At 41.0% G+C, this 26231-nt stretch overlaps 6 protein-coding genes across 7 annotated transcripts; 2 read left to right on the forward strand and 4 right to left on the reverse strand.

Moving 5' to 3' along the window:
- Nucleotides 1-2781: 2781 nt before the first annotated feature.
- On the reverse strand, nucleotides 2782-12711 carry LOC125211224 (nuclear pore complex protein NUP214). 2 transcript variants are annotated; one of them, XM_048110946.1, is made up of 18 exons: nucleotides 12417-12711; nucleotides 12140-12348; nucleotides 11773-11941; nucleotides 11296-11442; nucleotides 10411-10535; nucleotides 9964-10076; nucleotides 9299-9435; nucleotides 8864-9026; nucleotides 7348-8758; nucleotides 6973-7125; nucleotides 6511-6568; nucleotides 6152-6285; nucleotides 5908-6032; nucleotides 5479-5824; nucleotides 5084-5276; nucleotides 3502-4992; nucleotides 3244-3462; nucleotides 2782-3070 (listed from the first exon to the last, which is right to left on the reverse strand). In XM_048110946.1, the coding sequence occupies exons 1-18, from the start codon at nucleotides 12643-12645 to the stop codon at nucleotides 2931-2933; spliced, it is 5562 nt and encodes a 1853-aa protein (XP_047966903.1). In that variant the 5' UTR covers nucleotides 12646-12711; the 3' UTR covers nucleotides 2782-2930. The 2 variants fall into 2 exon arrangements, with proteins under 2 accessions (XP_047966903.1, XP_047966902.1); XM_048110945.1 differs by having other exon boundaries at nucleotides 3244-4992.
- Nucleotides 12712-13197: 486 nt separating this feature from the next.
- On the reverse strand, nucleotides 13198-15082 carry LOC125211227 (L-ascorbate oxidase homolog). Its single transcript, XM_048110949.1, has one exon. It carries the CDS (start codon nucleotides 15010-15012, stop codon nucleotides 13342-13344), a length of 1671 nt encoding a protein of 556 aa, XP_047966906.1. The 5' UTR covers nucleotides 15013-15082; the 3' UTR covers nucleotides 13198-13341.
- Nucleotides 15083-15510: 428 nt separating this feature from the next.
- On the forward strand, nucleotides 15511-17455 carry LOC125211226 (L-ascorbate oxidase homolog). Its single transcript, XM_048110948.1, has one exon. The coding sequence runs from the start codon at nucleotides 15646-15648 to the stop codon at nucleotides 17320-17322; it is 1677 nt and encodes a 558-aa protein (XP_047966905.1). The 5' UTR covers nucleotides 15511-15645; the 3' UTR covers nucleotides 17323-17455.
- Nucleotides 17456-17552: 97 nt separating this feature from the next.
- Nucleotides 17553-21650, reverse strand: LOC125211225 (protein ACTIVITY OF BC1 COMPLEX KINASE 3, chloroplastic-like). The gene is made up of 6 exons (XM_048110947.1): nucleotides 21029-21650; nucleotides 20330-20665; nucleotides 19343-19898; nucleotides 18985-19171; nucleotides 18521-18890; nucleotides 17553-17939 (listed from the first exon to the last, which is right to left on the reverse strand). The coding sequence occupies exons 1-6, from the start codon at nucleotides 21527-21529 to the stop codon at nucleotides 17811-17813; spliced, it is 2079 nt and encodes a 692-aa protein (XP_047966904.1). The 5' UTR covers nucleotides 21530-21650; the 3' UTR covers nucleotides 17553-17810.
- A 707-nt stretch (nucleotides 21651-22357) lies between these two features.
- Nucleotides 22358-23192, forward strand: LOC125211229. Its single transcript, XM_048110950.1, has one exon. It carries the CDS (start codon nucleotides 22541-22543, stop codon nucleotides 23051-23053), a length of 513 nt encoding a protein of 170 aa, XP_047966907.1. The 5' UTR covers nucleotides 22358-22540; the 3' UTR covers nucleotides 23054-23192.
- A 1480-nt stretch (nucleotides 23193-24672) lies between these two features.
- Nucleotides 24673-24990, reverse strand: LOC125209803 (RING finger protein 215-like). Its single transcript, XM_048109384.1, has one exon. The coding sequence runs from the start codon at nucleotides 24988-24990 to the stop codon at nucleotides 24673-24675; it is 318 nt and encodes a 105-aa protein (XP_047965341.1).
- Nucleotides 24991-26231: the final 1241 nt, after the last annotated feature.

Below are 26231 nucleotides of genomic sequence, written 5' to 3' on the forward strand. Positions count from 1 at the left end.
AACCCATCCGATTTAGTGATTTGTACCTACTTATGATAAGGTACGTATATGTGCAACCGTGTTGATACATATCATAAAAAAATATACTACTACTACTTCGTCCACAAGAATATACACTCTTTCCTTTTTAGTCCGTCGCACAAGAATATGCACTTTCTAATTTTGGAAACTCTTTCTCTCTAATAAGGTGAGACTTATTCTCCACTAACAATACTTAAATTACTTTTTCTTTCTATCCATCTCTTACTTTGTCAAGTGCATTAAACCTCGTGCCCATCCAAAAGTGCATCTCTTTTGGGACGGAGGGAGTATCAACTAATATTTGACCTATGTCTTAAAGCAGGTTCCGCAAAAACACCCACCTCTTGTGACTCGAAAAAATGAAAGGCTTTAGTGGCTTTAAAGCATGCACTGATGAATGTCATGGAGAAGGATTTTGATGATGCAAACATTCGAATGAATGAGGATGTATGTGATTATATGTTCTGCCAGTATAATTTGTTTGAAAGATGGTAGCCCCACCTCAAATGAGTTTTTTTTATTATACTCCCTTCGTCCCACTTAAGATGACACGTTTTCCTTTTTAGTTTGTCCCAACTAAGATGACACATTTTCTTTTTTGGTAACTTCTCTCTCCAATTAATACACTCAACCACTTTTTCTCACTCCTATTAAAATATCCATCTTTCTTTATCTCTCTACTTTAATACTTACACCCACCTTCTCTCTCTCTAATTAAACACTTTAACCAATAACTCCTAAAATCTCGTGCCGGCTAAACAATGTGTCATCTTAGCCGGGACGGAGGGAGTAATTTGATATTTGGATTCAACATTGACATCTTCCTAATCAATTGGAGTTGCTTTCTAATTGTTCATCATTGAATTGTATTGTTAAATTTGCTCCGTTTCTCCTTTTGTGATTTGATCTTGTCATCTTGGCATGGGTGGTATCATTATATCGCATAGTCTAATTTGATCTAATAAGGTAGAGGAATCATCTAATGTTACTTCATTCCTCATATAAGAAATACTTTGGATAATGATTTTACTAAAGGTACTTCTGTATTGGCAATAGCCCGAGTCAGCCGCTCGCATCACATCTGAACCGGAAATACTTGTACTAAGCCTCTAACGCCGACACGATATGCAGAAAGAGTGCTCAGTGCATCCTAAAATGTCGACGCAAAAACGACCCCCCCCACTGTGGCTCCTCAGTGAAGTAGTCATCAAACAGTTGTTGATGGGCACCGACGTGGTCTCGGGCGACTGTACGTCGATGCTGGATCGGGCTAGGGAACGTCGATTGCATCTGGGTGCCGTTCCACCAAACGATCTATCTCTGCAGGCGTTATGCTCCCACAACTCGTCGTCAATTCGCTGCATTTGATCCTCATCACCATCATGAGCCATTTTTTTTACAAAATCTTCGTGTAGAGTAGTGAAATGTGAAGGAAATGGGTGGAAAAATGAAATGGGAATGGGTATTAGTAGAAAAAAAATTAAAAATTTGGCTAGCCGATCGCTCGCCGCGCAATAGGCGACAGACGATCGTCGAGCGATCTCATCCACATCCGACTTCTCGGGCGTTTCCCTCACGTCCGTTGCGTTCGCCGGTTGCAATTGGGGACTAGGCAAGCGCGCTAGCCGCACGCTGGCGGCTAAGGCGCCGGCTAATCTACTATTGTGGATGCTCTAAGAACTGAGCTAGTACCTAAGGAACTTTGATAGTGTTCTTTTTTCTACGTTTATAATAAGAAGATTAAGAAATTTAGATTTTTGTTTACTTTCATTGTCTCTAGATTGTGAATATTTTGTTTATTTATTGAACTGCTGCTAATTACAAAGCCTTAATTGAGTACTCCCCCGTCCCTCATTAAATGAGACATTTTCTTTGGCACGTTTTAAGAAAGTTGAGTTTTGTTAGTTAAGTGGAGAGAATAGAATAAGATAGATAAAAAAACTAGAAAGGAAAAAAAGTAAGAGAAAAATATGTTAAAAAGGAAAATTATTCACTTGAGACATTCCAAAAAGAAATAAGAATCACTTAACAAGGGACATATGAGACATATGAGTACTGTATACCCTCTTGGCACATGATGGCAGTTTGTGCTTCTTATTCTCTTAACAAATTGTCACATTCAAAAGTGCCTTATCCCTTAAGTAATACTGTGTTACAAATTGCCACGTTCATATATAGCTATTAATTACAATATATAATTAGAAATTGCTAAAAATTGCACTACCCGACCCGATCTCAAAACCCAAAAAATCAGATATTGGGTGTGGGTGATACCCGATATCCATTTGACAGCTCTACTCTTCCCTGAGACATGTTTTTCACTATTTATGAGTCCCACTTATTCAATTTAAAAACTACAATTACTACAAATATTCTATTAATAATAAAACTTCATCATTAAATCCTAACAAGTTATTACTTAATAGTTCATACAATTGTTTGTTGAAGAATGAAAATTCGTATTTATGTGTTGGTGTATTGTATCTGAACCAGGTTGCTTCTATGGCATCACATTTGCGGCAGCAAAGATCAGCAATTGATAAAAAGATATAATAAAGATTTCTGAATTAGGAGTTCCTGTGTAGAACAGCATTGAGTGCCAAGTCCAGCTTGTCAATTTCAAAATGATGGACATTTTGCGACTCTGTTTCATGATGAGATATTTCCCTTGGATTGGCATTTGGCAATAACTGTTTTTGGATGATTTGTGCAACTCTTTCTTTCTGTATCGGAGGTTTGTCCAAATAAGCAAGAATACTATTTCTACAGAATACCTCACTGATGGGTATATAAATTAGTATACCTGGACTGGATGATTTAAGAGCTTACAAAATGTGTATCATATTTCCAACAAAGCCTACAAAAAGGGATTAGTGTATGCGAGTTGTTACATCATTTAATGTAACAAACTATTTCCTCATCTGTGTAAAAAGTTCCAAGGGAGGTCTTCCAGTTCCCGAACTGCTGCCGCCAAAGCCACCACTACCCGAACCGCTGCCGCCAAAGCCACCACTACCAGCCTGATTGCTGAAAGCTCCAAATCCACCACCTGTCAGTTTTGAACAACGCAATCAGTTATAACTTATAACCATGCCTATTCACTGAATATTCTGAAATAAGATCATTCTAATAATAACTCCCTCGGAGAAATCATCTTTTTTTATATAAACAGCATTAAATATAGCAAAAGAATAACAAAAGTTTGAACTACATAGCATTTACCTGAACCTGTCGACATAAACCCGCCTCCAGCATTAGCACTACCAGCAGCCGCAGCAAATCCTCCAGCACCAGTGGCTGCAGCAGCGAATCCTCCACCTGTGGCTGCGGCAGCGAATCCTCCACCACTACCTGTTGCCAGACTTCCGAATCCACCACCTGAAGCAGCAGCTGCAAATCCACCTCCGAAACCACCACCAGAAGCAGCAGCTGCAAATCCACCTCCGAAACCACCACCAGAAGCAGCAGCTGCAAATCCACCCCCAAAACCACCACCAGCATTGCTTCCAGGTAGACCAGTCCCAAGCTGCCTAGACTGTCCAAAAGAACCAAGTACTGAGCCTAGACCTTGTTGGCCAGCTCCTACATTGGCAAGTTGCCCGAATCCAGCTGCAGCTGAACCTTGACCAGAAACTCCAGAACCAAATCCTCCAGAGAAGTTAACAGTTGTTGGCTGCAGAGTTTGTGCTGGTTGGAAGCTGAAAGACGCAGGGCGAAACAGCTCACCACTGGGTGCAGGAGTCATCGTAAATGGGGAGGTAGCAGGAGTTGAACCCGTGTTAAGGGCTGTTACACCGAATGGATTTGCTTTTGGAGTGGTTGAGTTTTGAGTTGCTCCAATGCCAAACCCACCCAGGTTTGCAAATGTGATATTAGTTGTCTGATCCGTCTCGGGAGCCTCTTCCTCCATTTCTTCCTCATGAGAAAAATTTAAAATAGCACTTTGCATGCTTCCATTAATCCCTTCGCTTGATTGTGCAACTGCTGAAACAGCTAGAGTTGCGGAAGGAACTTCCGCCTTGATAGCTGGTGTAGCAAAAGAATTATCTGATTTGTCACCCATATCATTTTGACTCCCAGAATTGGAATTGCTCGGTAAAACAGTTGAAGCCTGTGGCGTAGCACTGATTTCAGTATTTGATGGAATAGTATTAACCTTAGTCTGTACCTCTGTCTTTGATCCAAACATTGACAAAGATGGTTCAGATTTGAAAATGTTCGAAGATGGTACAGATGCAGAACCGCTCCCGTCAATCAAAGAAGGTACTGTGGAAGGCAAAGTTACTGCTGAAGAAACAGATGTCTGCGGCTGTGACACATCTTCCTTGGCTTCAGAACGGAAAAGAGTTGCAGGAAATAATGTTGATGAACTTGGTTTTGCCACGGACAAGGGCGCTGGATAACTGTTACTCAAAGGTGATGATGGATCCAAAACTGTTTGCAGTGGGCTAGAAGCTGACGGACCATCAGTAGGACTACTTGGCCTTTCAGAACTTTTACTGAACAAACTCTTCTCTGGTTTATTAGGGGCAGAGCTAAAAGCAGAAGAGAAAGTTGCTGGAAATTTAGTATCTGATGTCTCAGACACCAGATTAGTGTTCTTCTGATCCTTGGCTGTTTCCTTTAAGTGATCTATATTCCCAGTCGAGCCAAAGGGTGAAACCAGAGACTGCTCAGGCATTGATGTTAACAGCCGGAAGCTTGTGGCAGGCTGCTGGGGAAATTTAGACTGGCTTGTAACAAAAGAGAATTTTGTCCCAGTAGAAGGTGGGCTACTCCTTGTTTTGTCACCTTCTAGTCCGAAAGCACCCAGTTCACGGTTCTGACTCATCCTTGTCTCTGAAATGGATGGGGGTAGCCATGCAGAAGGATCCTTGGTTGATGATCCTTGAATTCGTTCTTGAAATCCAGGTGTCGCACGGAGCAAAGATGACGGGCTGCCAGTGAACTGTTCTGGTGAACTTGCAATGTCTGCAAGTTTTTGAAATAGAGTGATTTGTGGGTTTATTTTTATCCAAAACAACAGACCTAATAATATATTTCAGTTAAACCTTCATCATACCTTTGCTTTTGTGATGCTTTAGAAAAGCTCCAGGGGTATTCGAAAGTTCTGAATGAGAAACCTCAGATTTCTTCTGAGGACTGAGATATTGTTTATTTATGTTTAGCAATGGCCGATTCGGACTTCCCTTCTCATAATCTTCTTTCAGAACCCTCTTTACTGTTGACTTTGGAGGGTCAAAACTCACCCAGCTCTGCATTTAGTTGTGAAAGAAATGCAACATGAATTAGTTATCAAATAATAACATTCCCAAAGTGAGAAGAAAAAACAAAATTAATATAGACTTCTAAACAAATAGCCACAGTGCGTAGTAACCAATATTTGAGCAAATAATACACATTTTAAACGTGAAGTGAAAATGGCACACCGGGACAGTAATTAGCAAGAAATATTACACGATCAAGAGAGTCACGGTGCCTCCTCGCAGTTTGTGGTTCACTGCCCTTGGGATAGCCAGATTGGTTCCTTCTAGACTGTTCTTTCGCATCAATAGAGCATGAAGCAATAGATAATTCTCTGTTTGCAGGAACAGTGGGTGTCCTATTCCTAGCTGGGGATCTTTCACTATCACCAACATATGTGAGGCCAATGGATTCAAAAAGCTGCTTTTTGACATCATGTTTTCCAGAAGATTCAATACACAAAGAAGCCATTTGTTTAGAGAGACACCCAGAGAGATACTCAGCAGCAGATAGTTGTGCAGTTATTGTATTGTGTACACTGTGCAAGGATTGAATTTGCCTACACGAAAGACACTTTTGTTTCAATGTTGTGTAGACGCAAAATATGTGTACACTTATATAAACGATGTCAATCTGCAATACCTTGAACGCCCTTGCCTATTCTGCAAAGCTCTCCGATCCCTTTGGGTTCCTTCATTTTCACGAAACTTATTAAACTCCAGAGAGTTGAAATGTCTCTCTAATTCAATCAACTTATTGGTTAACTCCTGGTTTGAGGAAAAAAGAGAACCAGTCTGAGTGGGATAAAATTATCAAAAATAATCTAAGTGGGATATAGAAAATTAATGATTGATCTGAAGAGATCGCACGATCGACCATAATGTACCTGGTTCAGTTCTGATATACGTCTCTGCTTCAATTCCAGCTCTGAACTCAATTTTTTGCGATTCCAAAATTCCCAATATTTTCTATCAGTTGTTTGTTTGAACAACCCTTCCATGTATAATTTCCTTGCCAACACTGAAATAGCAGTGAGCCTATTAACTTAAGAGATATCCTACACATCAAAATGCAGCCACACACACAGCACACAAACACAAAAAAATGCACACAGATGCTGAATAAACAAGAAGCTGGTAGGCTGGATTGTAACAGGAGACAGACTTGATCGTAAGCCTCAGAACCACTCTTTATTTTACAAACAAGATATACAACATTAACTTTGCATTACAAACTTGATCAAACCTTCTACTGTCTTCTCAAGCAAAATTTGAGTTTCCCCAAGTTTCTCATTCAATAAGCCCTGCATAATAGCCAGGAGAGAAAAATATCAGTAAAATTATGAAAGAGTCAAGCATACTAGAAATTAAACAATTTTAAGCTGATCTTTAGAGAGTTACAAGGCTGTAAGGCAGCTTCCTTTGAATCAAAATAAAAATATCACCACTAAATATACATTGCTCAAAAGACACAGAAAGACAGAATGCTCGAATAAGGACAGATTCGTGCAGCTATCTTGAAATGAAAAAGGTAGTCTCTGGCTTGAAGAAATCATTCAAGTATATGTACACTTCGAAAAGTCAAACAGTAGCAGAAGGGTTACAGATATCAAATTGTTAGCAGCAGTGAGGCTGTGTAGAGCAAGAAGACATCATCACAAGCAATACATATTTTACTGCAGGAAAGAGTCAGAAGAGGAGAACAAACCCTCCACATTCCGCATTTATCGGAAAGAGCCCATATTCCTTCCTCCAGTTCTGTAACGTGTTTTGCTTGCGAATTTATGGAAGCATCCATGAAGCCACCCTTTCCTTCAATGCCTTCAAGCAGATTATCAAGTTTTTTAGCCATTTCTTCAACCTGAAGATACAGTAACATGAAAAAGTAGATCAGAAAAGCCTACCAATTGCAGACAATACAATGAATCGCAAGACATTTGACAACAGTCACAACACCCACTAGACTTAATAAGACAATGGCACATGGGTTAAGCCATATGGTACCAGAAATGGGCAACTAAAGAAAACATATGCATATAACAAAGAAATTTGTTATGTTAGTCTAAAGAGTATAGCATCATACATTTCCAAAATGTTTAGATGCATTCTGTACAAAGCGTGACGCTGACGTTGGAGATGGTGATGCATTCGGTTGCTTCTTGGATTCAGACTGCAATACTCTTCCTGAATAAAAACTACGTAGTATCGGCATTGATGGAGATGAAGGTGCAGTAGGCTCCCTGGATTCAGATGGAACCACTTTTCCTGAACCAAAACTACTCTGCGATAGCAATGATGGAGATAGAGTTGCATTAAGTTCCTTGTTCGGTTCAGACTGAAACACTTTTCCTGAAGAAAAACTACTCTGCATCAGCAATGGTGTAGATGAAGGTGCAGTAGGCTCCTTGGATTCAGATGCGACCATTTTTCCTGAAGCAAAACTAGTCTGCGATAGCAGCGATGGAGATAGAGTTGCATTCAGTTCCTTGTTGGGTTCAGACTGAAACACTTTTCCTGAAGCAAAATTACCCTGCATCAGCAAAGGTAAAGATGAAGGTGCAGTAGGCTCCTTGGATTCAGGCTGGATCACTTTTCCTGAAGCAAAACTACTCTGCAATTGCAATGACGGAGATAGAGTTGCATTCAGTTCCTTCTTGGGTTCAGACTGAGACGCGTTTCCTGAACCAAAACCACTTGGCATCAGCAATGGTGAAGACACAGGTGCACTCGCTTCTTTTTTATATTCAGACTGGAACCCTTTCCCTGAAGAAAAAAGACTCCCTGGTGACAATTGTGAACTAGGATATGCTGGCAGTATGTTTCTAGTCCCCTGTGCACTCAATAATGTCTGTCCAAACGAAGTAAAAGTCACAGAAGATTTTTCTTCCAAGTCTGTCGAATTTTTGAGTATGCTTGTGGCAGATTGTAATGTGCTTTTATCCGAATTATCAACCTTATCAGGAATTTCAGAAGCATCAACATTTGCATCTGACCTTGGTAATTGCCATGTGCTTGGAGTATCGGTTGATGGCTGTATTTTATTTAATGGCTCCACATTAGATCCAAATGATGTACAGTTGCTTGCAGATTGACTTGAAACATCATTCACTATGCTTCCTGAGAAGAAGCCTTTGTTTGGTACAACTTCTGATGTTGACTGATTCTCAGTATCACTATGCTCATATAGCGCTATAGGGAGAACTTTCTTCGGGTCATCAACTTTTAGTTTCTGGGATCCCACATTTTCTACAGTTCTTTGCTCTTGTGTTCTGATGTCTAACTCAGTCGAAGGGGATAAACTATTTGCCGCAATACTCTTTTTAACTTCGGTTCCACTGAGTTCATGAGATTGGAAAGTTGTAGAGGTTATCTCTCTACTTTCCTCACCATCTGCAGAAGAAACCAGGGGCAGCTTATGCTTAACCGATTCCTGAGAAGCATCATCTTCCTCACTGGATGCACATCCTCCAGTTGACGATAGAGCATCTACAGCACTATAGTGGGGAAAATTATTGACATTTAGCTTCTATAGAATGCAGGCCAGAAAAACTATCAGACTAATCCTATAAGAAAGCAAACATAAAACATGGTACAATTACCTAACAAAATGAAAAACTGAGATCTTCCCATCAATTGTTATGCATATAATCACGCAACAGGGTGAGACTTCTCTTTCAACATCCCCCAGGGTGAAACTGAGATTCTTGTTCTGGGAAGCCTTGTCAAGAGAGAGCCCAAGGATCACATTTTCTTCACCATCAGCTGAGATCAAACATGAGTAACATCAGAATATAGTGCTATCCCCAAGCATGGTGATTGGACATAAGATATATCTAATTGGTAGAATAGAGGTTTTGAAATCTACTCAAAAATGAAGCAGAAACAGTAGTTTGCAACTTTAAATTGCTTTATTATTCTAAATGGTTTGGCACACATGCTCATGAACCCTGCTTCCCCACCCCTCACTTATGCGCACCATAAGATAGTTATATCATACAAATCGCAGTGGCGTCTAGTCAAATAATCATGGACACCTTGAGAATCGATATAAAGATTCCAAGCATCATCAAGAATCTCAACCGTAGCAGCTTCATTCTTCCCATTATCCTCTGGCCAACAGAACAACACAACTTTTTGGGACATGTTTCTATTAGCAACAAACGCCAGCCCACTGCAACCAGTAAGAGCCACAACTATAGTTAGTTAAACCAATAGTTGCAAAGTACCAATACTCAACAGCATTTTATATCACCATACAATAACTAGCATTATTAAGTCAAACACTTGATTATGTTACAATAACTACAGTTAAAAACATAAGCATTATGTATTTTTTATCTCCTTGCAAAATTCTTTTTTGGCATAAGATAACCAAACACATCCATTTTTCCCAACATGCATTCTTTAATTAGCATAACGGAATTCCAAAAAAATTACATCAAAGCTTTTCCTCCAAAATGTTTTCAGCCAGCAAACAGCACCAGTTTTTCTCATACTCAAGGCAACAAATCTCACAGCAGATAAAAGAAAAGCACAACCAATATAGCAATATGAAAACAAATTAGAGACTCGCATGGAAAATACAGCTACAAATGTTAATCGGAGTGGAGTACTAGACAGAAGCCACAGACTAGAGAAGACAAAGAAGTTATGAGAGAACATAAAATGGTAAACAACAGGGGTAATAAACTAGACTTACTGAAGTTTAAGGTAACTGAGAAATAGATGTGGTCCAATTGGATTGGGCACAGCATCAGAACAGAAATCGATGAAGATATTATTAAATGACAAAATGATTGGCTTCAGAGATGCCTGAAAGCAATAACAAAAGAAATATTTAATCCGGATAAAAGTAATACTCCCTCCGTCCACAAAAAATAGGGCAATTGGTGTATGGCACGGGTTTTAATATAGAATTGGTAAAGTAGGAGAGAAGGGAAAAAAGTAAGATAGAAGGAGAAAAAGTAAGTGAGAAGTAGTGTTAGTGGAATGATGTGTAGGGTTATTATTTGTTGAAAACTTTCTATAAATGAATGTGCTCTATTTTTTGTGAACGGCCAAAAATGGTAAATGTGCCCTATTTTTTTTGGACGGGGGGAGTATATGAGATTTAAAGCAAATGAAAACTTGATACTTATAAACCTACATCAGTAAGTCTTCTGCCCCGGCTTGTGATTACTTGGACTGTGTAATTCTCCTTCTCACCGTCGTCATTTAATTGGAAACATCCAACAGCTATACTATCTGGACGGATCCATCGGATGGAATCCACTACACAAGATTGACAGTAATGATAGATTAATGGTGGGAAGTTATTAAATAAGGAGAGACATAATCAATTATAAACAAATTCTTTAAAGGACTTTGCTACCTATGGTTTACGAGGGAGACAACTAGAGACATACAATATATTGCTTACATATGAAAATAATTCCATGTACAACGCAAAAATGGCAAACATGCATAGTATCAGTTAATTGAATTTCTTCTATCTCACAAACTTATTAGCTTTTGACTCGTAATATTCAAGATCTATTCATAATTCATATCAATCATGTAGTATCAGAACTCGATACTGCACACCCATAACTATTACCCAGTTACATTCTAAGAGAAAATTCCTCCAATTCTTCCTTTTAGAGCAAGAGGCTCCGCATTTTAAAAACCTAATGGAAGTGGTTAATATCGGCATTTGACATTCAACTCCAATTCTATAGTATTTTAGTGGACAAAACAAGAGGTCCAACTAGATCAATTGCATGCATAAGGGATTAGCTTACAGGCATAGTAATGGTCAAATTGCTGAGAATTAACTTGAGGCTTGAATGCACTAAGAATAATTATAAGCAGCATGCAGTGAAAATAGATTAAATAATATCTATGAACATAGTGCAAATGGAATCTACACAAGAATCAATGAAGGATACTATAGGCAGAAAGGAAGGTCAATAAATGCATAAAAACATTTTATATGTGTGTGCATATAATATTTATATACTATATATATATAGAGAGAGAGAGAGAGCAGTACCTCTAATAGCCTGGCTAACATCAGCATCACCAATGACCGACTGGAACGATAGCAAGAATCTTACTTTTTCCTTAAAGCGACACGATAAAATGCTGACAACATTGTTTAGTGCCACAGCAATATGATTGCCTCCGGTACTCCAGTCAACTATATAGAAAAAATATATATGAGACATAATCTTAAATGAGGATAACTTTTTACCCAATTTCATGCAAGGAGCTCATAGAGTTACGAAAAGAAGATGAGATGGTAAGTAGTACACAACAGCATCAGAAGCTAAACGGTTACATCAAGATATTGAAAACCATTTTCCAGGTAGACTTTTGTATTGTTTAAATAAATGTTGCGAACCTAAAAACATACTTCTAACACACATGGGAAAAAAAAGATTATGTGAATGGTATTCCATCTGATGTTTTTGAGGATTCTCGGGTTATAATTAAGAAAACAAAGGATCCAGCAAGGGTTGAGACATACCAGAATCAACACCTTCCATCAAACAGGTAGGGGGACTTTGACCAGACCCATGGTACAGTTTTCCACTGGTCGAAAGAACAACATAAGCTTTTGCATCTTTTCTAGCCCAGCGTAAATCCTTGATGCAAATGGAATCATCAAGTGAGACTGAATATGAAGGAACTTGCTCCTGTTCAAAGACCATATAACAAGCACCTCAAAATTCAGAAACAAACTGCGGTTGGACACTGAACAATACTACTATATGAAAGTTCATAGTTAATTGACCAAGAGACAAAGAGAACAAAACTGCAGTTGGACACTAAACAATATATAACATTTCTTAAGCCAAGCTCAAATTTCAGCTATACAGAAATAGCAGAAATACCTTGTAAAGCAATGCACTAATAGCAAAGAAATGGACGTGGCTAGAAACAGTAGCAGCTAGCAAAGAATCATCAGCTGCTACGGCCAGTATCGAAACATTTCCAATGGCAACATGCACGAGGCTCAACTCCTGCAGTGATGGAGCTTCCTTTTTGTCATTGATGGCCTCAGCTGAAGCCATCACGTCCTTGGTCCGAGCAACATAAAACCCTAAACCCCAAAACAATACTTAGAAAGAAGAATCGATTTAATTTTTGAAAGAAAGGGGGCAAAATTACCCTGGCCGTGTGGATGCGCTAGGAAGAGGAGGCCGAAGCGTTCAGCGACGGCCAAAGGCTGGGAGGGAAGGGATTGGGGGTCGAATTGGGAGTTTGCGCCGCTGGACTGGAGAATAGGGACAGATCCTCCGATTTTGGAGAAGCGGAAATTTCTGGAGCCGATTTCTTCTCCGTCGATTTCTTCATCCAATTCGACGACAGCGCCGCCGCCACCCATATCAGCAGGCATTGAAGATAGAGAGAGAGCACCGGCGCCGGTGGGAAATGGGAATAGGCGGGAAGGTATTGGGTAAAACTAAAATACTAAACACAGCAGCGCTGATTTATTTACTTCCTTTTATTGTTTAAATTTTATTTAGGGTTTAGTATTTCGATCTTTTTCTTTTCTGTTTTATTGTTTCTACTTATAAGTTACCGATTTTATATAGTATTTTAATCCTTTTATATTCTTATCTTAATTTTTTTTCTCTTTCTTTTTTTTAAACAATACTAGTATACTATAACTTGCGATTTTCTTATCAATATTTTAATTTTCTAACTTAAAATATATAGTGATAATTCTATATCTCATTTTTGAGTTCGTCAAAATAAGTTTACGCTCTTGATTCTAGATAGAATGAATTATACATACATATATAAACAAATAAGCACATTAATGCCGACGCCCTTTTCGAATAGATTTCTGCTAAAAAACTGAAGCGAATGTTGATTTGTTTGATTGAGTGAACTTTTTATATTCATAATCAAATTCTTGTGATTTGTTTTCTTCACATTTGACGGAGTATGTTATAGTATTTCAAAGATTGGAGTATATGCAAGTAAATGTGAAAAAATTGTATATCCTGTGTAAGTAGTGTACAGCTATGCTATGGTGTTAGTTGAAATCTAAAGAAGAAAGAAATTGGAAAACATAAGGTATGATTGATCAGGTGTAGAGAGCAAGGTTGGGCTTATCCTTGACAATGCCGCAGAGTTGTTGAGTGAGCGGGAGATTGTATTCATCCCTCAACGAGTGCTCCGGTGAGACGATGCTAAAGTAGAGCTGCTGGCCGAGGTACGCCCTCTCCCTCATAGTCGATCTCAGGTTCCACATTCCGGCATTGTCGAGCGTGAGCATCACCGCCGCCCACGAGTTGGGGTACACCTGCACCGTGTGCCTGCTCACCGCATCCTCCAGATTGTAGCTGCTCCTCTTTTCCGGGCTCCACTTCCCCTGCTCGATTGCCACCGCGAAGAACGAGTATCCGTCCAAGTGCCACGTCTGGACGCTATTCTCCTCGTTCTCGAAGATGATCTCCACGAAGTTCCTGAAGGTCCCGTTCTTGACGCTCGGGGCCACCACCACCTCGGGGGCATTGGCCTCTGTGGGCGGCTCGTCCTTCACCAGGTCGTATTTGAACACCCTGTCCGCCATCCCGTAGTACTCGGCCAGCTTCAGCGGAGTCTCTGGATCCACGTGGGAGACCCCGTTGATGGCGAAGCGGAGCTTCTTGTCCACCACATGGCGGGAGTTTGCCAGCCTGATGGTGCGGGTGATGTTGATCTTGCCGTAGTGGTACGAGCCTTGTGGGTTGGGGCGGGCAGCGCTGGCGGTGAGGTTCCACTTGAAGGAACGGAACTGGTTGATGGACCAGGGAACGGCGTTGTTGTTCTCTGGCGGGGGAGGCGGGAGGTCCGGCGAGGCAAAGCCTTTTCCGGTGGCGTAGCGGATTGCGGCAACAGAGGTGAGGGTCTGCTTGGAGAAGCGGCTGGATGCGACCAAGTAGTAGTCCTTGGGGATTTGGTTGGCAGTTACCAAAACGGACATGCATTGCCCGACGTGGATATCCATTGATTCGTACGTGCTCTGGACCGTGTGCGATCCTTCCATCTCCACTAGCTTCATCATGTGCCCTTGGAATCTGAAGTTGATGGATAATCTCATCCCAACATTGCACACTCTCAGCCGGTACGTCTTGTCCGCCACCATGTTGATGAGCGGGTCCCCGGGATCTCCCACTCTGCCCGACATCCCGTTGATCTGAATGCCATCGGGTTTGCCAATGGATCGCCCCGAGTCAAGAATGCGCTGAAGGGTCTTGTGGTCCTTGTTGTACCAGTCGCCGAGGAGAACAGCCACTTCCATTGCCGGTTTATCAAATGGGACCGGGATGAGCTCGCGGCTGTGGACCTTAAGCATGCCCATGCCACCCGACGCACGCTGGAGGGATGTCGTGGGGAAGTAAATGTAGCTGCCGATCTGGTCCTTCACTTGGAACTTGTAGGTGTAGTTCTGCCCGGGGGGGATCGGGCACATGGTGCCCGGAGTGCCATCCTGCCACGAGTTCTTGCGGTGTTGAATGCCGGCCCAAGTGAGGAGAAAAGGCTCGTCGAGCTTGTTGAAGACGTTGACGACGATGTTGTTGTTGGAGGTGCAGTTGATCTCGGGGCCCGGAAAATCGCCATTGATCAAAATGCCTTGTTGTTCGGTGCCGAGAGGCGAGATTGGGCCGTAGGTAACGTTCCATTCGAAGAAGAGGTACGGGTCCTCCGCCGTGGCTATCACCACTAGACATAGGCTAAATGCTGCAAATATGAGTCTACTACATGAGCCCATGCTGGGTTTTTTCTGTGTTTTAAATTGTGAACTTTTTTTGGTGCCAAGAAGAAAGGTGGGATAATATTTTCTTCTGGCAAGTAGTAAGTTTATTTTATTTTGACTAAATATATACATATACATTTACTTGCCAAATGAATTGAATGAGTGGGTTTTGTTGAAGCAAATCAAAATTTTGGATGGTTAGTTTGCCGAAACATATCATCCTTCCAAAATCCTCCTCCTTCAGCTCTCGTCCGTTCTTTTACTTGGACAATTAATCATTGGACTCTCCATCTGTAATCACTCTTTTTTTTTTTTGGGATCTTGCTTTTCTTAAACTTACCATTAAATAGAATCCAGTGATAATTGGTGAAATTATAATTACAGACTTAAACTTTGATTAGGCAGGCTCTGAAGCACAATAAAATTGAAAGACCAGAGAGAGAGAAAAGAGCGCAAAAGGAGGAGATTTGAAGAGATGAATGAAGAGACACCCTTCATTTTGATAACAAACCTCTCTATAAATTCAATCTCACTTTCATTCAAACAACACCATTCTTCTCTTTGAAGAAGGCACTAGCAAGCCTTCTTCTTTTTACTTCTTCCTCTAAATAAAAAAAAATTAAAAAAATTAATTTTTTTTTGAAAAAGATGGGCTCCATTAGGAGGACAGCCCCATCCCTTGTGGCTCTGCCTCTTCTATGCCTATTGGCAGTTGCCAACGCCGGCGATCCATATCTATTCTTCGAGTGGCACATCACCTATGGTACCATCTCTCCGTTGGGCGTCCCTCAGCAAGGCATCCTCGTCAACGGCCAGTTCCCCGGCCCAGAGATCAACTGCACCTCCAACAACAACATCGTTGTCAACGTCTTCAACGAGATCGATGAGCCTCTCCTCTTCACCTGGGCCGGCATCCAACAGAGGAAGAACTCGTGGCAGGATGGAACTCCGGGCACCATGTGCCCGATCCTCCCCGGCCAGAACTACACCTACCAGTTCCAAGTCAAGGACCAGATAGGCAGTTACATTTACTTCCCCACCACCGCCCTCCACCGCGCCTCAGGGGGCATGGGCATGATCAAGGTCCACAGCCGTGAACTCATCCCGGTACCCTTTGATAACCCGGCAGAGGAGCATTCTATCCTCCTCGGGGACTGGTACAACAAGGGTCACAAGACAATCAAGCGCATTCTTGACTCTGGACGATCCATTGGCAAACCCAATGGCATTCAGATCAATGGGAAGTCCGCTAAAGTCAGAGATGCTGCTGTTGAGCCACTCGTCACCGTGGAGGCCGGAAAGACTTACAGGTTGAGGGTGTGCAACGTCGGGATGAGGCTGACTGTCAACTTCCGTATCCAGGGCCACACGATGAAACTAGTGGAGATGGAGGGATCACATACGGTTCAGAATGTGTACGACTCGATGGATATCCACGTCGGCCAATGCATGTCCGTCTTGGTCACCTCCAATCAAACCCCCAAGGACTACTACTTTGTTGCTTCCAGCCGCTTCTCCAAGCAAGTCCTCACATCCGTGGCCACCATCCGCTACGCCAATGGCAACGGGCCTGCCTCCCCTGAACTTCCACCACCCCCTCCTGAGAACTCTGGCGGCATTGCATGGTCCATGAACCAGTTCCGCTCCTTCAGGTGGAACCTGACCGCCAGTGCCGCCCGCCCCAACCCACAGGGATCCTACCACTACGGGCAGATCAACATCACCCGCACTATCAAGCTCTCCAACTCCCGCCAAGTTGTGGATGGCAAGCTCCGGTTCGCTGTCAACGGCGTCTCGCACGTGGATGGCGAAACCCCACTCAAACTGGCAGAGTACTTTGGGAAGGCGGACCAGGTGTTCAAATACAATCTCGTGAAGGACGAGGCAGAACAAGGGGATCACAAAGTTGTGGTGGCACCCAGTGTGAAGAACGCAACCTTCAGGAACTTCGTGGAGATCATCTTCGAGAACAAGGAGAAGACTGTCCAGACATGGCACTTGGATGGATACTCGTTCTTCGCGGTTGCCATTGAGCCCGGTACGTGGAGCCCCGAGAAGAGGAAGAACTACAATCTGTTGGATGCAGTGAGCAGGCATACCGTCCAAGTGTACCCCAACTCATGGGCTGCAATCATGACCACTCTTGACAATGCTGGTATGTGGAACCTGAGGTCTGAAATGAGGGAGAGGGCATATTTGGGACAGCAGTTCTACTTTAGCGTCGTCTCGCCAGAATTCTCGTTGAGGGATGAGTACAACCTCCCTGTCGGACAGGAACTCTGTGGCGTTGTCAAGGATCTGCCTAGGCTTGCCCTGTACACTTAAAGAAGAAGAAGAAGAAAAAGAAGAAGATGCTAGCTAGTCTAAATAAATGTGCATATACATATATGTGTATCCCTTTCCATTCTCAGAATGAATACACACATTTAACCTATATAAATCACATACCTTATTCTTACTTTCACATATATTAATCAGCATAGTACAATAAGAGAACAGATGCATCCATAAACAAACAAATAAAATAAATATCATAAAATGAGCAATGCTGTCAATGAACTGAAATATGCGAAGAATGCTAGTATAATCATTTCACGATTTTCGCCATTTATATCTTACTACATGATACAGAGATATACAAGATAAACCTATTGAGCCCCAAAATTTACATACTGATAGGCAACGAATCATATCATCACTTCAGGTTTACAAAAGAAGAATGATATACAAGCTAAAGATTAAATTTATATTCAGACTGATCTTGGTATAAGATTAAGAATCACTTTTATTATGACAACAGATGGGAAGAGCAGTTACAATGTTGGAGAAGTGGCGGCTGGTGGATCCCGGAGAACTTGCTGCAGTAAGCGAGCAGCCAGACGTTGAGTAATTCCACCAGCCACACGTCCGCCAAGTTGCCTTGCTTCCGGTTCTTGCAGTACCTGCACATACAAGTTTTAGCTTTTGTAAATTCCAGTATTTCTTTAAGTAGCAGAAAGACCCTTATATTTATTGTTATTCCCCAGCAAGAGAAATGCAACTCGTGAACACCACATAAATGAATCATGTTATACCAAAGCATTATGTTACGGCTTCATTTGGTTATTGAACTACATAAATAACATCAAAAATAAATGACAGATGGAGCTCCCTTTTTTTGGAGATTACCAGTCCTCATAAATTAGAGTTTCTAAAATAGTACTCCCTCCGTTCCATAGTATTAGAGGCATTTCATTTTGCACACTCGTTTTAGAAAAATAATTATAAATAGTTAAGTGTAGAAAAAGTAAAAGTAAGAGCGAGAATATTATAGATAAGACTATTCTCTACATTATTCTTTCTTTTACTTTACTTTTTCTCCACTTTAACTATTTATAATTATTTTTTCAAAACTAGTGCGCAAAATGAAATGTCTCTATTACTATGGAACGGAGGGAGTACTTAGTATAAATTTAACCATCTTCTTCGAGAAAGCCTTCTGAACTCAGCATAGATAACACAAATAGACCTACAAGATCCTTACCTGTAGTATAGGCTGGAAAATACTCGGATCGAAGTTATCTGACGATCGTAAGAGTTCCCATATTCTGAATACTTGAGCCCTAAGCTCCATCATACTTTCCTGTTCAGCACTGTTCATTACAAACGGACTAGTAGTTCCATTGATATTAAAAACAAGAGTCCTTATCACATCAGGAACTAATTTGTATGATTCAATCGCTGAGCCCACAACAATGGCTTCAGTTACTTGGATTGCTTCTTTAATTACTAAAACCCGAAGTACTTCACCATCCGGCCCCAGTAGTAATTTAAGAACAGGTTGTAAAGCATCTTTGGCATTGAAATCTCTGTCTTTTCTTCCCTGTTCAAGCAAGTTTTCAAGTCTGTTCCACCTGTGGCAAACAATTTACCCAAGCTTCTGAATGAACAAAATGCAGGAGTGCAAAGAAAACAAGAAGATGATTTAGTAATTAGGAAACTACATGCCTGAATCTCCCATCCTTGAAAAGCAGTTCAATAAGAGCATCTCTGAGATATGGATTGGGATCGGTAAGAAGCCTTTTCGCAAAATATGGATACGACGCAGCGAGCACCTTAAAATTAGGGTCAGCATACAGAGCTAAGCCTTCTAGAACAGTGAGAGACCTTAAAATCAAAGCATAATATGCAGGCACTGTAAAAAAAAATGAAAAACTGTTGGACCCAACGCCAAAGAAATCATAACCTAAGAAAATTTATCTGAAGACACAGGACACAAAGACAAGTTTGTTTCTCCAGAGACAACAATCTGTCAGCATTATGAGATAAATTTGGCATGAATGACGTCAAGGAAATAGGTAGTCACCGTTAAATGGGAATTGGTAGAGAACAGCGCCCAAGCCATCCACAATCGTTTTAAAGTTGAGCTCGCTCACAGTTGAATTGAGTGCATCATCAAAGAAATTCCTCAAAGCTGGCACAATAGGAGTAACATCTACATCCGGAGACAAAAAGTCCAGAGCATAGTAATCACGAGCCATGGCTTCATAATCTCGATTGACCATATGAACGACATGACCAATTATGGCAGATCTAGCTTGCTCAGGAGTCTCACTCATCATTCCAAAGTCAAGAAAAGCAAGCTTTCCGTCAGGCGTTGCTAAGAGATTCCCCGGATGGGGATCTGCATGAAAGTAGCCGTACTCAAGCAGCTGCCTAAGACTGCACTGTATGCCAGTGTTCACTAAATCCAAAACTTTGAGCCCTTGTCTTTCGATGGCTTCTTGCTCGTTTAGTTTCACTCCTTCAACCCACTCCATAGTCAGCACCTTTCCACTTGTGTAGTCCCAGAAAATATCTGGAACGAGGACATCTGCTTTGTCCGCATACAGCTTTTTAAATCTCCTAGCGTTTTGCCCCTCCTGCAGAAACATATGACAGAGTTATACTTGATACAATCTAAACATGACGGATAATAGCAAAAAAGTACTCTGAGTCTCATTTTTTGGTTAAATATGTCCCAACAAAAACTTTCCATACAAAACTGTCTCTAAATTGTAGAAGATGTTGAAGTACTCTAGATCAGTTCGTTCGGAAGTCTTTAGTTTGGAGATCCTTAACTTAAAATTGAAACTTTTAAGTTACTACCTTTCTTAGCTATTAGAATAACACATTTTTGTTAAAACCCTAGAATAGTGAGACAAAATCAAATATTTACATTACACCACATTGAAATGTTCATACAACATCCAGCATTTTCGTTAAAACGCTAGAACAGTAGGGGCTCAACATTGCATTTTATACAAAAACAACAAACCTATGTGCACGATAAACATCATCCAGAACTACTAACCTGTACATAATTCAGCTCCTGATAAACTCTTCGAGCAAATTCATCAACGAGAGCAACAACATCACTAGTAACAATGTCGACATACTTGTTTATGAGGAAACCAACGCCTCTGATCAGGTAAAAGTCAAGACCAATAGCCTCTTCAATGCCAGGCCTTTGCACCTTGACAGCAACAACCTGGCCCGAGTAGTTCAACCGGGCCTTGTAAACCTGGCCCAAACTAGCAGCAGCAATCGGAGATGCAGAGATTGATGAGTAAACCGAATCAAGCGAACATCCCAACTCTCTCTCAATGCACGAAAAAGCTTGTTCATCCGGAAATGTTGGCAAAGCATCCTTCACCAACAAAATAACAAAGTTGAAACTTGACAACAACAGGGTAATTACGCTATTCATACCAAATGCTTCCTCATTGTTTCATGTTGGTACAAAAAGATTGAAATTTGCATAAATGATACAAAAAGGTTCCATTAAAGATCATCACATCATTGTTCCATCTTGGTACAAAAACTGTGTATATTGTTTCGTGTTTTGTGCATCACGTAGGTAAAGAGTCGAGTACGTCTAGACACGGATAACTAACCGAATGTATGGAAAGTAGTAGTACAAATTTAAATCTTTGTGCACCAACATAAAACCTTTAATGGAGTAGAAGAAAAGGGAAAAGTGAAAGAAAGAAGAAATAGAAATGGTGTGTACCTGCAGCTGAGAAAGCTCCTCAATGTAAAGGGGTGGGCACAAATCGGGGCGGGTGGATAGACCTTGTCCGATTTTGACAAAAGTGGGGCCCAATCGAGTGAAAGTATTCCTAAGATTGGCGGCTCGGCGCCTCTGGTTCTGATCGAGGCGGCCCTGGAGCTGGTCCAGCCACAAAGCAAAGGCGAAGGAGCCCAGCCCTGCAAAAATCTCGAAAGCCCTCTGAGCCACCTTGATTGGGCGGGAGCCGTATTTGGTGGACAGAAGCTCCGCGCTGTAGACAGAAGCATCCGCGGCTCGAGCCATTGCCGCCGCCTCGGCTTGCATATCATCGGCTCGGTCTCTGAAAGAGTCTCTCAATCGGGCAACACTTACCTCCTCTAGTGATCGGGGGGGCTTCGCCGCCTCCACCAGAGCCGCTCGCGGCGGACGTCGTCGTCGGCCTGTCCTCTGGCCCCAACTCAAACTGGCCGGACCCACGACAGAGATTGCGGCGGTACTCATCGAATCAATTTGGTCCAAAATAAATGCCAGTAGGGAGTAGTAAATAAAGAAACAAGCATGAATTATGATTTTTTCTTGTGGGTGTGACGTGTTCGCATCAACAACCCAACTTCACATTGCATATCTATTCTAATGGGTCCCGCCGCTGAATCAAAACTAGCCTCTAATTGCCAGAATTTGTAGAATTTGTGCATTTCTTGCTTCTGGATTGCGGCGATTCAGATTTGAGCAGGATCTGGACGGAAAGATTTTTGACACACTATCATGTTTTATTGTTTCCATTCACCCAATTTTATATAATAAGGAGTAATAAAAGATTAAAATGAAAAGATAACAAAAATGAAAGAATGATAAGAGATAAAATAAGAGAAAATATAATAATTATGCAAACAAAACCGCCCTTGAATTTTGTCAAAAACGTTCAAGTACTCTTGACAGTTTCGTTTGAAAATTTATGACAATCTTAACTGCAAATTGAAACTTATATGCTTGTAGAATTTTTTAGTTAGATGGGAATATTATCGTTAAACACTAGACAAAAGAAAATATTTAGGACTTTACGATATTACTTTATGCAACATTAATACACCCAATAGGCAATATTTAGGACTTTACGATATTACTTTATGCAACATTAATACACCCAATAGGCAATATTTAGGACTTTACGATATTACTTTATGCAACATTAATACACCCAATAGGCAATAGTGATTCTATGAATGATATTTTCGTAAAAAAACACAATTTGTAATTATATATATAAAACCATATACAATTTTTACCATATTGCAAGAAAAGAGAAAAGAAGCACAAAATGGAAATAAATGACATAGCAAAAGGTTTCTCTCTCTTCCTCGAAATATAAAAGTTGTACCTCTGCCGATGTACAACCTCTCCAAGCAACACTCCTCCGCAGCTCCTTCACCTGAAAAAAAAAATCACATTTATTTCTCCTCTTCCAATTAATCCCAAATTCCCCTTGAAGACGAGTACCCGAAACCCTACTCAATGTCGTCCACCACGAGCGTCCACGTGACGGCGCTGGACGGCCTGGTGAACGTGAACTCCCTCTTCACCATCGCCGTCTTCGTGGGGCTCTCTCTGGCGACGCCGGGGCAGCACAGCCTCGAGAACCGCTCCGCCTGCGACGCCGGCGTCGACATCGCGAAGAAGCTGCTGGTGTTCGAGGTGGTTTCCTTCAGCTTCTTCCTGTTCTCGTCGCTGGTGGCCCAGGGGCTGAAATTGGCGATCAATTTGCTGAACAGCAAGGACGTGGACGAGATATTTAGGGCTCACATAAATCTGAAGGTGCTGAGATTTGGGATGATGGCGTCGGCGATTGGATCGGTGATGGGATGCTTGTTCCTGATGCTGTCGATGGTGAATGTGATTCAGATCAGGCTCGGGATGCTTTCGTGTGGGAGCAAATCGGCCGTGCACGCTGTGGCGGCGTTGATTGTTTTAGTCACTTCTGCTCTTCTGGTTTACATCTCTACCGCCGTCTATGCTTTCCTGCACTGATCGGGGAAGATGATGTTATATCTCGTTGAGTTACTATGTTTTATATAGTCATTTTTGTAAGCTTTTAACTCATAATGGCTTCAATTTTGTTATGATGTTGCGTCTTGTATTTCAGTTTGTTTTAATTGGTTTTCGTTGACAATGGTGTCTCATGTTTTATTTTTGGGATTGATGTTGCGGCTTGTATTGCAGTGCGTAGTGAGTTTCGTTAATATTACTGAAACATAGGGCCTTCTTGGTATGGAAAGTGATTCCTACTTCTATTCTATTCATTTGCTTGGTGTGAATGGATAAAAATGCAAAGGAAATCCAAGGAAATTGACATTTCATTCATATCTTCATTCCATTCCAATCTCCATTTCATTCCATCATACCAAGCATGCCCAATATAGTATTAGCTAAAATCTACAGAAGAGATCTTCAATTCTCTGTCCTTCCTCAATTCACTCCGCCCACTCTTTCCCCAATCCTAGGAGCTCAACATGGAGAAATCACGGAAATCTGAAACCTACGTCTCTTCAACTCTAATTCATGATGACGAAGAAAATAGAAAAAGGACGACGTCGTTCCTGTCCAGTATCCCGGCGATCGATGCTCAATTCGACTGCATTTCATGTGCTTGGCAGGAAGAAGGATGTTCCACCAGAGATAATTGAGGTGAAGCAGGATGAGCTGATGAATAATCGGCAATTGCAATTTTCTTGGATCTGGTTCACTAGTAGTAGGCCCAAGTCTGTAATTTAGGAAAAGGAGAAAGTAATTTGGTTGTCTGTGCCAAGATCGATAGCTGTATAGTCCTTGGTTCTTGTAGGTATAAAAATTACTGCTATAGTTTATGCTGATGTTGATATCGACCATTTCTCTCAGCACCATCTGTTATGTTGTTTTAGTCTTGATTCTTTTATATATCAAATTATGTCGGCATACTTTAAACAGTTGTAATGTGTTTTAGAATGACTTTGTGCTCACTTCCTGTAGGGATTCAATTTCAATCAAGGAGAGTTGTTTGTGCTTACTTCTTGTTGAGATTCAATTTCTGTTTTCATAGGTATATAGTAGCACTTCATATCTAAGATTTAAGAAGATTGTTTTGTGCTTTGATTACTAGTGTAATTCAAATCATATGCAGTAAATCACATGTCCATTTTTGGGATTCATGCTACCGAAGGTAAGCCGACAAAGTTGCATAAGCGGAGGCACCGGATTGGGTCATTGTACTTCGACATGAGGCAGAAAGAGACCGAGCTCGCGGAGAGGGTTGCTCACCAAAGCTCAAACACAAGGAAAATATGGATGGTGAGATCACATCATTGTGGTGTGCTCTGGTCATATACATCGCAACATCAGTTTAAGATGGATCAGCTATATTCCTAAATTTACATGCTTATGCTTTATCGTCTTACTAACTCTAAAATGATATACCTTGAGGATGTCTTGTAATTAAGAGTGTTGAAAATACCAAAATACATGGTTTGTTACAAGTGAAATTGAAGACGTTGAATTGTAGTATTACTATTATGCAACTAAAGAATTATCAAATTAGGCACTTTTTCATAATCATGTCAATGAAATTAACCTAAAAATGCGCATAATATGAACAAATAATAATACTACTGAAGTTAATTGTGAAGAACGATGGCCCTGCAAAGAGGGCAAGCACTCTTCCGCAGCAGCCATTCTCCGATGCAGCCGCTGTGAAAACGATGCTGGCAGCGAAGAACTCCGACCGTCCAATATTCCCCATACAGGTTCTCCATGCACACGGCGCACACCTCTCTGTCCGCAGCGGGGCCACAGTTGTCCGGCCAATCACGAACGGCGTGGCGCTTGGTTTCTTGTTGAACTGAAGTGGCTTTGTAGTTGAAGATTTCACATAACCGACGATCGACGGCTGTGGGATCGAAATCGATGGTCGCGAATCCACGGTTGGAAGCCATGGTTTTTGTGAAGGAGTTATATGGCTGTGAGAATGATTTAATAGTCAAGTCATATAATGCTAATGTTACCATATTAGGTGATCCCCTCCGGTAAGATATTGATTCTTTTACCTAATCAAATTTGGTTTCGGCCAATCATCTATTTTCTGCCTTTTTAACAATTATTTATACAATAAGACGATAATAGGTTTCCTTCTACAACTACTCCTACTAAAATTTCCAATAGCACTGTTTCAGTTTCATTCTCTCTATTTATTAAATCTTTTTTTTTTAATTTTAATTACTTTTTCATATTCATGGTCTTCTTTTTCAATTAATCTTATATTTAAGATACTCAAATTCAATTCCCATTTTTATCGATTTCATTCTAATCACTGAACTTTATCAATTTCATCCCTCATCAATTACTACGCAATTGATTATTTTATTTGTGTGTGTTTCTTTTTGGAGCAAATATTCTTATTATTTAAATCATCACAGAACCTAAAAACATCCTATGATTCCCTCCAACCATTCTGCTGGGCAGTTTTTATCGAATTCTTTTATCTAAATTCTCCAGTTTTGATAATGTTAGACACCGAATAAGACATTTTTCAGCTTATCCCAGATTCCATTTCGGATCTTTGCGCAACGCCAGTGATGCTGTCACTCTGTGTCAGAAAATGGAAAGAATGCATCCCCACCCTTCTATATTGATTTCACAAAATTGGTTTTGTGGTCAAGACGCAGTAATATCATGTCGCAATTCACATGTTCAACGAAACGCTCCAAAGGGATGCTCCAGTAAATGACTAAACCTTGAGCGTTGCAATCGACTGCTCTTGCCATCTCAAAAGACCTGATTTTGTGTTTGCAGTTCTATGTAGATTTTTCGAGCTTGGGTAGAGCTTTAGGTTGTAACCTTCACCAGTCTCATAAAAGGGCTGATGTTGGTTGGGAATATCCAAGAGGCAACAAAACTGTTGTGGAAGTTAGGAAATGTGCAAGCCCAATGTATAAAGTATCATGCTTTGATTAATGGATTATGCAAAGCTGGACATACTCTTGAGGTGCTTCAATTACTTGGTTTGTAGGAGAAGGAAAAAGGAAGCTGCAAACCCGATCTTTATGTTTATAGTGCAGTCATCGATACTCAAGTAAATCAAACAAAATTCAAATCACATTCGATATTTGGTTTGGTGTTATTGTGTCAACATGATAACAACCTAGTACAAATGAGATTGTTGGTGCTAATGTCAGAG

This window comes from Salvia hispanica, chromosome 3 (assembly GCF_023119035.1).
Source record: "Salvia hispanica cultivar TCC Black 2014 chromosome 3, UniMelb_Shisp_WGS_1.0, whole genome shotgun sequence".
NCBI lineage: Eukaryota > Viridiplantae > Streptophyta > Magnoliopsida > Lamiales > Lamiaceae > Salvia > Salvia hispanica.

Excerpts from the sequence above, each read along its gene's own strand:
- LOC125211224 (XM_048110945.1), bottom strand. The coding sequence starts at position 12,645 with ATGCCTGCTGATATGGGTGGCGGCGGCGCTGTCGTCGAATTGGATGAA. Across the intron at positions 7,126-7,347 it reads CATCTAAACATTTTGGAAAT|GTTGAAGAAATGGCTAAAAA; the intron begins GTATGATGCTAT and ends CTGTATCTTCAG. Across the intron at positions 5,277-5,478 it reads ACCGTGACTCTCTTGATCGT|AGCTGGGTGAGTTTTGACCC; the intron begins GTAATATTTCTT and ends AACTAAATGCAG.
- LOC125211227 (XM_048110949.1), bottom strand. The coding sequence starts at position 15,012 with ATGGGCTCATGTAGTAGACTCATATTTGCAGCATTTAGCCTATGTCTA.
- LOC125211226 (XM_048110948.1), top strand. The coding sequence starts at position 15,646 with ATGGGCTCCATTAGGAGGACAGCCCCATCCCTTGTGGCTCTGCCTCTT.
- LOC125211225 (XM_048110947.1), bottom strand. The coding sequence starts at position 21,529 with ATGAGTACCGCCGCAATCTCTGTCGTGGGTCCGGCCAGTTTGAGTTGG. Across the intron at positions 20,666-21,028 it reads AGGAGCTTTCTCAGCTGCAG|GATGCTTTGCCAACATTTCC; the intron begins GTACACACCATT and ends TTGTTGGTGAAG. Across the intron at positions 17,940-18,520 it reads TTTTCCAGCCTATACTACAG|GTACTGCAAGAACCGGAAGC; the intron begins GTAAGGATCTTG and ends TTGTATGTGCAG.
- LOC125211229 (XM_048110950.1), top strand. The coding sequence starts at position 22,541 with ATGTCGTCCACCACGAGCGTCCACGTGACGGCGCTGGACGGCCTGGTG.
- LOC125209803 (XM_048109384.1), bottom strand. The coding sequence starts at position 24,990 with ATGGCTTCCAACCGTGGATTCGCGACCATCGATTTCGATCCCACAGCC.